Source organism: Haliotis asinina, chromosome 14, assembly GCF_037392515.1.
Source record: "Haliotis asinina isolate JCU_RB_2024 chromosome 14, JCU_Hal_asi_v2, whole genome shotgun sequence".
NCBI classification, from domain to species: Eukaryota; Metazoa; Mollusca; class Gastropoda; order Lepetellida; family Haliotidae; genus Haliotis; species Haliotis asinina.
Window position 1 is genome coordinate 39203589 of NC_090293.1, and position 13240 is coordinate 39216828.

At 39.5% G+C, this 13240-nt stretch overlaps 1 protein-coding gene across 2 annotated transcripts in view; it reads right to left on the reverse strand.

Moving 5' to 3' along the window:
- LOC137261048 (RNA cytidine acetyltransferase-like) overlaps positions 1–13240 on the reverse strand; it is a 202082-nt gene that overhangs the window by 141441 nt on the left and 47401 nt on the right. For both annotated transcript variants that reach the window (XM_067798710.1, XM_067798711.1), the window contains exons 8-9: positions 12853–12960; positions 10634–10861 (exon numbers count right to left, since the gene is read on the reverse strand). In XM_067798710.1, the coding sequence (XP_067654811.1) occupies positions 10634–10861; positions 12853–12960 (336 nt within the window). The remainder of the gene's footprint in view (positions 1–10633; positions 10862–12852; positions 12961–13240) is intronic.

A 13240-nucleotide genomic window follows, 5' to 3' on the forward strand; every position in this document is an offset into this window, starting at 1 on the left:
GTTCACTCAAACTCACCATAATGCTTTCCATGCACGTGCACTACATGCTCCTAAAGTTACATGCACTTAGATTTACACATGACATGTATGTGCACTCTCAAACACAACGGTTAAAAACATTGTTAACATGGCGAGACAGTACTTAACTTTGGCACAGAAATGGGCAATTGGCATGGTTAATGGTGAAAGCTCATTCCAACAGGTTGCAACACCTTTTCACAAGTCTGTTAGCGTGAAATCCAGACTTTGGAATCTCTATAGAGCGACTGGTGACGTCAAAATGAGGCATGGTCGGGGACAGAAAAAGAAAACCACCCCAAGGGATGGCCAGACCCTACACCTTATTGCTCTGCGAGACAGGTTCAAATCCTCCTCCAAAATCAATACAGAATTCAGGAGAAGAACAAACGTCAGAATTTGTTCACGTACAGTGTGTAATCGTCTTAAATCGGATGGTCTAAAAAGCTGCAGTCCATTGGTTGGAATCAACATGACTGAGCAACACAAGCGCTTGAGACAGTGGGCACGGAACCATGGAGGAAGAACCGCATGCCAATGGAGAAACACCATGCTTAGTGATGAGAGCAAGTACACACTAGACCATAATGTTCGAGAATTCGAGTTTGGAGTCACAGTGCCTGCAAACAGCATGATCGCTATGGAGGGGGCTCTGTCACGGTGTGGGGTGGCTTTACCTTTAACCACAAAACAGATCTTGTGCGTGTTGATGGCAGGATAACAGGTCTACGATATCGTGACTAGATCTTGAACCTGATTGTGATCCCCTTTGCGTGTACAGCACGTCAAATGTTTGAGTTCCAGCATGACAATGCCCACCCTCACATCGCTCATGTTTGTCGGGACAGATTAAGGCTGCAGGTGTCCGGGTGTTGCAACAGCCGGCTAAAAGACATCTTTGGGATGTTCTTGGCCACAATGTTTGGGACAGACCTGATCAACTCAACAATTGGGATGAACTCTTCGTGGCTCTCCAGGAAGAATGGCGTAGAATTCCGATTGGTACCATCCGTACACTCATTCGCAGCATGCCACGACGATGCCAAGCAGTTCTATAGAGACATGGGGGACACACCCAATATTGATTTTCATCACTTGACATAAGCCTTTTCATCTGTATGAACTTTTCTGCATACTAAAACAAGGGGTGGGGGTGGGTATGAAATCTCAGTCATTGCATATGAGACAGTAACCTAGATTATCTTAATGAAGGACTATTAACTGTTGTGCTACAGCCAAGGGTCCAAATTGCTGCATTAGTCCATTGCATTATGTTAACTTTTCATTTTTCATTCAAAAAATTTGGAGATTTGTTTCTCTGTGTGTTTTTACACTCTTTAGGGTTTACATTCTACAAAAAACAATGTTTCCAATTTTTCACTTTCTCTTAAAGTGAATAAAACGTCTTTATAATTGGCACCACAAAGTCCCTTCCCAGTAGTGGAAGCATAATTAGTTGTTGGAGATTACTGCCATATGAGTTGTCTCCCTTTGTGACCCTGTCCTATGAAGTCAAAATGGCAGAGATGACTTGCAAAACATGACGAATTTGTAGGCAATTTTGTGTCTTAAGGATGGTACCCAGTGGATATCAAGCATGACTTCGAGGTGAGTATAAATATCATTTCAAGTGCTAACATATCTGTCTATATATTTTGATTGAAAATACTTAACAAAATGTGACATCATTTAAATCTATCACATGATACCACTTGCCTCCTTAGCATTGTTTGACTTCTTAGATGTATTTAATATTTTCTGAGCCATTTAGTTATTCATTGATTGACATGTTCATAGTATCTGGCATGCTATCATACAGATAGAGTGTTACATATTTGCTTAAATAAGTGAAAAGCAAGTGTTTGGTCTTTGTGCTGGTATGCAACATAGGGGGCCCTTATGGGGTAATCTATATTTGTATTTGTACAGTATATGTGCTTAAAGCTATTCTTTCGGTGTTATATATCAAGTATATTACTAAGTCCACATTTCTGACAATATAGAATATGTTTATTTAAATAAGTAAACATGGATTGGATCACCACAACATTGCCTTTAAGACATCCTCCCTAAAAAGGCCCCTAATAAGTTATGATGCAGTCACCAGATGATAATTTCATTACAACAAACAAGAACAATGTTTAATATCGGGTCCTGTGGTGAACAAAATATAAAATATCTAAATTTTGCAAGATAGTTTATGCACTTTGGTGTTGTATTTGTATCCTTTAGTGATTACAGTATATAAAGTTTTTATTTTTGTTATTAATTGTGATTATTTGTTAAAGATTTCTTCTATTGTTTCCATGTAAGATTTTGACTTGCAACTGATCATAATGTAATGATTTGACTATAATTGCCTCATATCTGGTCATGAATTATGAGGTTTTTGTAAAGATGTTTGCAAGATGATTAATTTAGAATAATTAAAACACTTGGGTTGATATGACAAAAACAGATGAATTATTTTATATATTTTCAGATCACAATGACAACAATACCACAGCTAAGTCATTGTTGTGAAACAACAAATGAGAAGGACCTTAACTGGAGTTTGTGCATTTTATGTCAAAATGCTACCAGTGACAAAATCAAATTCCCTCTAGTATTCCAACCAAGATTAGAATCTTATGAAAACCTGTTGGAAATTATACATCAACGTGCTACTGTGAAAGATGGACTGTATGTTGATATCTGCCAGAGACTTGAAGGTTGCACAAAGGAAACACTCTTATTACATAAGGCTGTTTGGCACAGAAGCTGCTATTCCAATGCAACTAATAAAGACCAAATACAACGTGCCAGGAATAGAAAACATGAAACTGCAGATTTTGACCAAATTGCATGCAGCAAGAGGGGAAGGAAAAGAAAGGTTTCTCATAGTCAGTCAGAGTGTTCAGCAATACCTTTCACAAGATCATCATCTCCATTTGACAACAATCTTTGTTTCTTCTGTCAGCAGGATGATCAACAGCAGCTTTTCAAAGTCAGGACAGAAAAAGCTGGCTCAAACCTCAGAGATGCAGTTGAGGTTTCAAGAAATCCCTTCCTAAAAACAAGATTAAACTCATTTCTCCAACTGATGCACATGCGATTGATGTCCGCTATCACAAGACTTGTTGGACCAGTCATGTTTTCCATGTCCTACGCCAGGAAACCAGCAAGGAAAACAAGCAAAGTGAGCACCCAGTTCAAACTGCATGTATAACTGAATTGATTGATTTGGTGGACCTGCAAACAGCAAACAAAGCTTTCTTATCAATAGAGGAAATTGAGAAGACATATATCTCTATGCTTGGAGGTGTTGAAATGTTGGACAAGCATGTGCCTACCTACACAAGGCAGTGGCTGAAGGAAAAGATACTTTCCAAGCTTCCCGGTGTGAAATCTGTCCTTCAACAAGACAGACGGAAACCTGCTGTGCTGTATTCCCCAAACGCTTGTGAGGAAGATATGGTCCATAGTGCTATTGTGAGAGACCACAGCATGGAAAATATGAAACACATATACCAATCTGCCAAGCTGGTACGCAAGAGCATTGAGACCTTTCAGAAAGAAGATAACAGCAACTTTTCTATGCAAGTTACAAGTACTGTGGATGATGTTCCTTCTGAACTCTACTCTCTCATTCGTTGGATAATGGCAGGAACAAACCTTGAATTCAGCAGTGAAGAAAAGACAAGTACTGTTGACAGAACTGTACTTACAATCTGCCAAAATATAATGTATGGTGTCAAATCCAGGAGACAGGTAAAATATCAACAACAAAGAGAGTCTGGAGTATTTAGATTACGTGGAAAGGAAAATCCTCAGGTGCTTGGATTAGCTCTTGCAGTTCACTACAACACAAGAAACAAGATGATAATGGATCTCCTCAGTGCCCACAACTACTGCATCCCTTATAGGCGTGCTCTCCTTCTAGAAACTTCACTTGCAAATGCTGTAGTTAACAATACAAGACACTTCCAAGGTTTATATGTTTCACCATTTCTTCGAAAAGCTTCATTTGTCTTCTTTGCTGTTGATAACATAGACTTTGCAGAAGACACACCTGATGGGAAGGGAACGACACATGGAACCATGACTGTCGTCTACCAGAAGGCTGATGCCTCAGGAGAACCAAAATCTTACAGTTGCTCCCTATCATACAAAGCTGATCCCCTGCAGAAAACCAGACTTGAAAGCCACACCTCAGTTATCAACAAATGAGACAAAACTGGACTTCAAAAGAGATGGTATTTCAAAAGACTATTACTTGACACACTTTGGATGGTTAATCGCATCAGTGATGTCCAGAATGAGGGAAGAAAGAGAAGCTAACATGATTCCAGGCTGGGCTGCATACAACTCTTTACTGTCTGATTGCAAAACAATGACTCGAGTGGGTGCTTTGCCATTACTCCCTGAAGTCGCACAAGAATGGTCAACACTACTGACAGTAATGATACAGGCTCAGAATCTGAAAGAACTGGCAATTGGAAAAGATCACCCAACTGTTATTTCATTCGACATGGCGCTGTACGAGAAAGTTGTTAAACTTTTAGATTCCAGTCCTGACTTGAAAAGACAGTTTGTGCCCCGGCTTGGTGAGTTGCATGTTGTTCTAGCTGCTCTGAGAGCTCTTGGTACATCTACTGAAAATTCTGGAATTGATGATGCCTGGATGGAAGCTGATGTTTTTGGTCCAACAACAACTAGACAGATACTAAAATGTATCCACTACAAACGCTGCCTCCAAGCTCATCTGTACTCTTACACTGCGTTGTATGAGCTAGCACTTGAGGAGTTTTTCAGGAATAAACCCAACTGCAAGTAGTCTACTCTGATTTCACCAAGGAAATTGTCAGAGCCTGTAATGTAGATGACAAAAGTGAAAAGTCTGAATCCGTGAAGAATGCAAATTCCAAGCTGCTTAGACGAATTGCCATGGATGACCTAATGACCAAATTTCAGTCCTGGGAGCAAGAGATGTCCAAACATGCCATGTTCAAGTCAATGATGAACTACTTGCATCGAGTTGAGGACATTCTTTTTTTCATTGCTGCATCAAGGAATGCAGACTTTAATTTGCATCTAGAGGCTGGTGAAGAACTAAGCAAACTATTTTTTGCAATGGATCGGATCAAATACAAAAGACTGTGGCCCAGATACTTAGCAGATATGTATGCACTGAGGTCAAAGGATCCATACACATGGAATGAGCTGACTAATGGAAATATATCTGTTTCCAAGAAACGTATCCCCTTTGTGTCCATTGGAGCTGATCATGCATGTGAACAACTTAACAGACAGATGAAGGTACACTCTGGTCTTGTTGGCATATCACGGAATGCAAATGCAAGACAGCGTTTTTTTCTGGCAGCACCTGAGTTGTCACACTTAGCCAATGAGTTCATCAGTCAGTTTAGTCTTGAAGCAGCTAAAGTCAATGAGCATCATGACCTTGCACCAGGTGTTATCCAGCGGGACCACAATGCTGTTGACAAAATCAAGAATGCTATCCTGAGTCACGGGAATCCTTTTACTGTTGAAGGGGACAAGCTGCACAATCTGATAACACATGCATATGTTCAAGATCAGTATGTCTCTCAGATACTGAACATAGATGAGACCGGGCAAAAGTTGTATGAAGAATATGTCGCAGAAAGAATCAATGGAACAGTCAGCCTATGGGCTCCAGTGAAGAAGGAAAACAACAATCTTTACATGTCTGACAGTAAGAAGCAAACAGTGAAACTTCGAGACAGGGTCGTGGACCTGAAAGAAACAAAGGACTTGTATGGACGACTAATGATTTTAGCCAGATCAAGTCGCGATATTGACCTGAAACATGCTATAGGAAGCTATGAATTCACGCTGACACCAAGAGCATTCTTTTCTCCGGATGGCATGTTGTTGCAATGTACAGACAAGTCAAAACTCATCAGTTGCCTTGAGGAAATGGGAAAAAGCCATATGATCAGTGATCCAGAAACAGCCCCTCAACTTACCCAAACTGACTCTACAGTGCTTAGGATTGCTGTAGTTGATGGTATGGTTCTTCTTCAGAAGATGACACAGTTACCTTCAGCAGTGGAGACGGTAGGGGATTTAAGCTGGTGCTTCAATAACCGACTGATGAGCCTTACAAGAAAATTTGACGAAGTTATTCTTGTGTTTGATACCTACAGACCTGATTCACTTAAATGGGCAACAAGAGAAAAAAGACGTCATGGCAAGGATCCAGTCCAGTACCAAATAACTGATGGAACAAGAATCAAGCACATCACATTCAAACGATTCTTATCTCATAAACAAACTAAGAATGATCTTGCAGAGTACCTTGCAACAAAGACCATTGAGTACAACAAGGATTCATCAAATGTCTTCATCACTGCAGCATCGGGTAACACAAGAAGTAACAGCAGTATCAACTTTGAGTCAAACAACCATGAAGATGCTGACACACTCATGATCTACCAAGCCATCTGTTCATCTCAGAGAAACCCATGTGACTCTGAACTTGTTTTCTTCTCTCCTGATACTGACGTCCTCGTGCTAATCATAGCAAATTATGATCACCTGCCAGTAAAGACATCTGTCTGCATGGCATCAGGTAAAGTACAAACAGAGCCTATATGGAAATCACTTGGGGCTGAAAAAGCCAAAGCTCTACCAGCCTTCCATGCTTTTTCTGGAGCAGATAATACAGGTAGATTTTCTCGCGTTGGGAAGACAACTTGGTTCAAGACATTTGTAACAGCCACCAGAGACACCTTTGAAGCTTTACAGCAGTTATCTTGTAGTGAAGATCTTGCTGAAGAAACATTTTCAACATTAGCTAGATTTGTATGTGCTGTTTATTGTCCAAAATCAATCACCCTGGATGAAATTCCTGAACTCAGGTGGTATCTCTTTTGCAAACACATGGCTGAAAGTGATAGGCTCCCTCCAACAACTGGTGCCTTGAGACAGCACGTTCACAGAGTTCAGATGCAGGCATGGGTATGGGCTCAAGCTCATGTTGCCAAACAAGTCTTCTTGGACCCAGTGAGATATGGGTATTATAGGGATAAGGATGCTCAGCTTAGACCAGTCACCACAGATGTTCTTCCAGCTCCACAGGCTATTCTCGAGATGGTTCGATGTCAGTGCAAGACAGACTGTTCAACTCAGCGGTGTACATGCAAATCAAAGGACTTACCATGTACTGAACTTTGTCAGTGCAGTAATCAGTGTGAGAATTAAGAGTCTCAAGTTGTGGAAACAATTCCTGATGATAACTTTGATGAACAGCTGTAAATATGTATTATGATGAGTGTTTCTGAATGATCTCTCATTTGGGGACATTGTGGATATATAGTTACACGATTAATGACAACCTTTCGAATGGAGATATGATGACATGTTTGAAATGGGAATCACGATGATATTGATTACTTGCTGTAAACAGTGTTGTATATTTGATGCTGACACTGTCTGAAGATTGCAACATCTGAGGATAGACATTAACCTATCAATACTGTGACACTGTGGACATTCATGTTCTGATCTTCAACCCGTTGCAACGATTGCACCACTGATCAAGTTAGTAATTTAATTGGTTATCATAACATTCATAATATTCTTGTTTAATACAGAGATAAATATGTATTACAATATACAAGTATCTACAAGTATCTGTGAGTTCAGTGTATAGATATATATCATAAATAGTTGATATGAAATATATAATGTTCAAATGTTGTATATAATAACACATTTCCCCTTCATGTATACACACAGTAATAGTAGCCTTGATACTTGGGTGTATACAAGTAACCATTAACTGCATAAAAATTTCAAATATATAGTGAAAATAGATGCACAATAGCAGTTAAAAGTGAAAAAAAGGTGGCACATTACTGAATTTGGCAGCCATTTTGAAATCCAAGATGGCCGCCAATGGGATGATGGGAAAATTTGGAAACATTGATTTTCACATCAAGTGTAGTGAGTGGTCTATGAATATGCATAATTTTGCTAATCTCCAATTTCTTTGAGCGAAAATACATAATACAATGGACTACATGCCCGAAACACATTTTGTTACGAAATCTCTGAGAAAATGGTTGGCAAACAATTGCCAAAGACAGTGTCAGACTTCACGAGACATCATTCCATGTTGGATGAAGCAGCAACCATGATTTGTAAGCTTGGAAACCATCACTCTTACTTTGGGACCGTTCATAATTTATCACCAGAGGGGATGATGAGGATTTTTTTTGGGGGGGGTCATCCATTTTGTCCACAGAATATAGGGGGGTGGGGGTGGGTGGGGGGTGGGGGGGTGTGGTGGGGGTGGGGGTGGGGGGGGGGGGTCAGCTGTTTTGTACAGATATTTTAGGGGGGGTCAGCTATTTTATACATGGACAAAAGCTGTTGCTATTCTAAATAGGAAGGGGGTCATATGTTTTGTACATTGAATGCGTGGGGGGCTATTTGTTTTGTCCCAAGTATTGAAGGGGGGGCTACCAGATTTGTACAGAAAAAATATAAAAATCCTCATCACCACCCCCCTAGTGATAAATTATGGACGGTCCCTTAGATTGCAGATCCTGTCCTACAGTTTTGCTGGCTCTGACAAGTACTGGTCTCATCCATAATAAGTAAATCTTGACTGCCTGTCTAGAAGGGATCATGTCTCATTAAAGAGTCCACACAGATTAACCCTGACAGTATACACATAGATAGTCGGATCCAAGCTCCTTATTCATTGCTATCACAGTACATATGCTAGTGATGGGTTCTACTGAACCCTTTGGCTTACTAAGCACTATCGCTCCAAAGAAGTGGGTACTCCCAAGTGATGTGGTGTTCGTCCACAACACTTACACAGGCAAAGGGATGCAACTATGCGAGTCACCTCACTTCGTCACAATTTGTCAGAGTATCCTCGTAATTAAAGTCTTACGACTAGTAATCAGTTCCGCACCAGCTTTTAGACAGCCCCTAAGACCCCACAGTAAGACCACAATGGTGTGCTAAAGTACTTAGGCACTAGGACACTACAAAATTGGGAAGGACTGACTACACCAGTAGAAGTCAGAGTAAAAGTCAGCAAATGAGGTTGTCAAACACTCCTACTTTTTCTAACCACAGAATATCCACATAGAAACAAACAGCAATAACAACTGTCATAAGTCAAATAAGGACTTCAATTAAACCACATGGTGGTTCAGTGGGTGTTGTGTTATGTCAAATAAGGACATATTGGTGTATATAGTGTCGTTGAAATATTTCATTGATTTTATATTTCTGTCCATACAACCACATGAACTTTGAAAATTGTTGAGCTATTCTTAAGTCTCCCACTACTGCTTAACATATGGTGGCACAGCGTGGTTGTTTGTCATATCATTCTTTGCTTGATCACACATTGGTGTGATTTCATTAGACATTGTACTTTCATTGCTTATACAAATAGATTTGGGTTGTATGATGAATTTTGACGAATGCTGTTGCTCATGAGTAGGATTACAAACATGTTTTATTCTGGTGTGACTCCTCTGTTGAAGGCCGGGGGGATAAAAAAGATCGTCTTGTCAGTTTACATTTTGGGCCAAATGCAAACATTAGGATTTTATTTTTTGATCGGGGAAAATTCACTTTTATTTCTTTCCTAATTCTTGGAAAAATACAGCAGACAGTCCTGTAAAACAAGAAATAAAATTTGTCTGGCCTAAGTGTGGAACTAAATTTTGAACAATACCATGCAGCATGAATTTCACTGGGACAAGGGCATTGGAAACATTCAGCATGTGCCTTGTTGTTAGATTATGGGAAACCTGATGACATGCCTCATTCCAGAACATAAATTAAATATATGGCCTAGCTTATAGTATTGTTTGATAATCCTTTCACACTGGACAAAACATCAAAAATCATTGAATGATAAATGAAACTTTGAAAGTACTTTAAAAAAAAGACTGTATCAGGGGAATTTTGAAACTTGTGTTGAACAAGCTCATCTAGAAGGACAATGAAAGAATAACACATATCTTCATCTTGTTATATGAATTAAACTCATGTGGATAAAATTGTGTTTTCTAGTGTATTTTTTCTCATTTTCAGAGTTTCTTTTGGTATCAGCTTGTTTTAAATAGTAGTAACTGTATTAAACTAACCAGACCTGTGCCAGCCAAACTGTAAGGACCAATTTGCAACTGTTACATCTTTGTACTGGGCCAGTTCAATGCCAGTGTGCAAAATAGTACAGGCCCATTTATGACATGCTGGAACTGGGCCTGATTTTGTTACTCTACTGGGCCAGTAATGGCCCAATTGTGTAATATTAGCTGGGAATCAATGATGTCACAGCCAAGGGAGATAAACACTTACCTACACGGGCATGCCACTGGGGATAACTGAGAATTAGTCTAATTTTTCATTTCCATCTCTGTATGTATCATTGATACAAACAGAGAAAAGGCAACCATAATCCAGAGGGAACACTGACACAAAAATCACAATATTTCTGTAAAGACACATTACATTACACATCTGCAGTAAAGCTCATATTTCACTAACCAGGGACTGTTCAATACAACCAATAAAACCAATATTATTCTCTCAGTTACATCAAGAGGAATGCTACCTGATAGTCCAGTGCATCCATCCCCTTGAAGATAAACTCAAACAATGTTTTCAAGTTTTCTGGACTTGGAGCTGTCACAAAAATGTTTGAATATCCAAATGCCACAGCGGATGCCATGGCTAAACCAAGGGCTGCTGACTTTCCCCGGCCCCTAGCAGCAGTCAATACCACAGTACTACACAATGTCTTCTCTGAAATGGCATCCACAAACTTCAATACTGCCTTTGCCTGAAACAAAATTACTAAACATTATCATCTCAAACAAATTCTTGTAATCAATAAATAATCAATTGTAATCAATTGTAATCACTGACACTCTTTGCATTACCTGCTTCAGCATAATACCCCACACAGTACCTTATCTAGAGCAATAATCTCACACAAAGTACTTCATGTAGAGTATTTAACCCCACAGAGCACCTTATCTAGAGCCATATCACCCTACAGTACCTTATTTGGAGTTATCACCCACAAAGTATCTTATCTGGAATAACACCCCCCCCAGATTCCCTTATCTACGGTAATATCGCCACACAGTACCACATCTTGTCATATCCACACACAGTACCTTATCTAGAGTAATATCCCCACACAGAACCTTATCTAGTGTAATATCCCCACACACTACCTTACCAAGAGTAATATCCCCACACAGAACCTTATCTAGAGTAAGATCCCCACATAGTACCTTATCTTGAGTAATATCCCTATGTAGTACCTTATCTGGAGTCATATCCCCACACGGTACTCAATCTACAGTAATGTTCCCACACAGTACCTTAATAAGAGTAATGCTCCCACACAGTACCTTATCAAGAGTAACATTTATGATTACACGATGCCATTTAGAAAGTGGTCAAATGCAACATATGTCATATTTGGGATTTCACTTTCTTAGTAAAGTACAAATTCTAGTACTTTTTTCGGTTGAGTCCCATCCGGGATTCGAACCCGCACCCTCAGAGTCAGGCACCTAATCGTGGAAGTCGCGGTGGCTGAGCGGGCTAGGCGGCTGACTTTGTGTGCTGGCGATTAGGTGCCTGACTCTGAGGGTGCAGGTTCGAATCCCGGATGGGACTCAACCGAAAAAAGTACTAGAATTTGTACTTTACTAAGAAAGTGAAATCCCAAATATGACATATGTTGGAAGAGTAACATTGTTGCACAGTACTTTATCTAGAGACATAAACCTAAAGTGTGCTTCTCACTATATATTAGGTCATCTCTTGTTTTCCCAGAACTGCATTTGAGGTTTTTTTTTTGATTGACAGGTTTTACTTATTACTAGTAAGACCACTTCCCAGGTTTCACTTTTTGTTAGTAAGATCGCTTCCTAGGGTTTACTTTTCCTAGTTTTATATGAACATCAACATTCAAATGATAAATGAGTGTTTGAAATCAATCGAAAAACATCATTCAAGATTAAAGTCACAATACAAAGGTTTTCTGATGCAGGATTAGAACCACAATTCTCTCATCCGTAGACAGGCGCTCTACCGCACAGCCACCGGGCCAGCAATGGAGGAGGGATTAAATTATCTACTTATAGTTACTGTGATTAAATTGATGCTTCAGTTATTGTTTTGTAGCTTCATTAAATGATCATCTACATTGTAATTACCCATCATTGACTGTATATATGATAGAGAAAAAAATTCTCCACAGCTTTGGTAGACTATGTAAAACCATCAGGGTTGGGAAATCCCCAAGGAGGGGGAATTTCCCTCCCCCTCCGCTTTGGCATTGTCTACCAAAACCCCAGAGGCATGTTTTCTCCTATACTAATATCCCCACACATTACCACATCAAGAGACACATCCCTACACAGTGCCTTATCTAGATTAATATCCCCACACATTACCACATCAAGAGACACATCCCTACACAGTGCCTTATCTAGATTAATATCCCCACACATTACCACATCAAGAGACACATCCCTACACAGTGCCTTATCTAGATTAATATCCCCACACATTACCACATCAAGAGACACATCCCTACACAGTGCCTTATCTAGATTAATATCCCCACACATTACCACATCAAGAGACACATCCCTACACAGTGCCTTATCTAGATTAATATCCCCACACATTACCACATCAAGAGACACATCCCTACACAGTGCCTTATCTAGATTAATATCCCCACACATTACCTCATCAAGAGTAATATTCCAATCAAGAAGCTGGTTGAATAATATTTCCACACAATACCTGGTCTAGTGTCTGACAGCACTCTGTTATACATCCAACCGGCTGGGTATCCTGTAATGAGCTTTTTAACTCTTGAAGCTCCAGCTCTTTAGGTGACATGGTCTCTTCCTAGAATGTGATGAGATGAATACAGGAGGAATTTAATTATTAAAGAGACTAAAACTACTTCAGCTTGTTTTTGTTTCATATAAAGTATATACAGTAAAATACTTTTATAACGAACTACAAGGGACCACTGAAATTAGTTCGTTATATCCGTAGTTCGCTATTCACAAAAATTCATTGAAATAACAGTAAAACACTCTACAGTACAACACATTCCTACTCAGTTTATTCATACATTCATTCATTAATATTACGTTCTTTTCACTACAGAGTCAGTAATGTT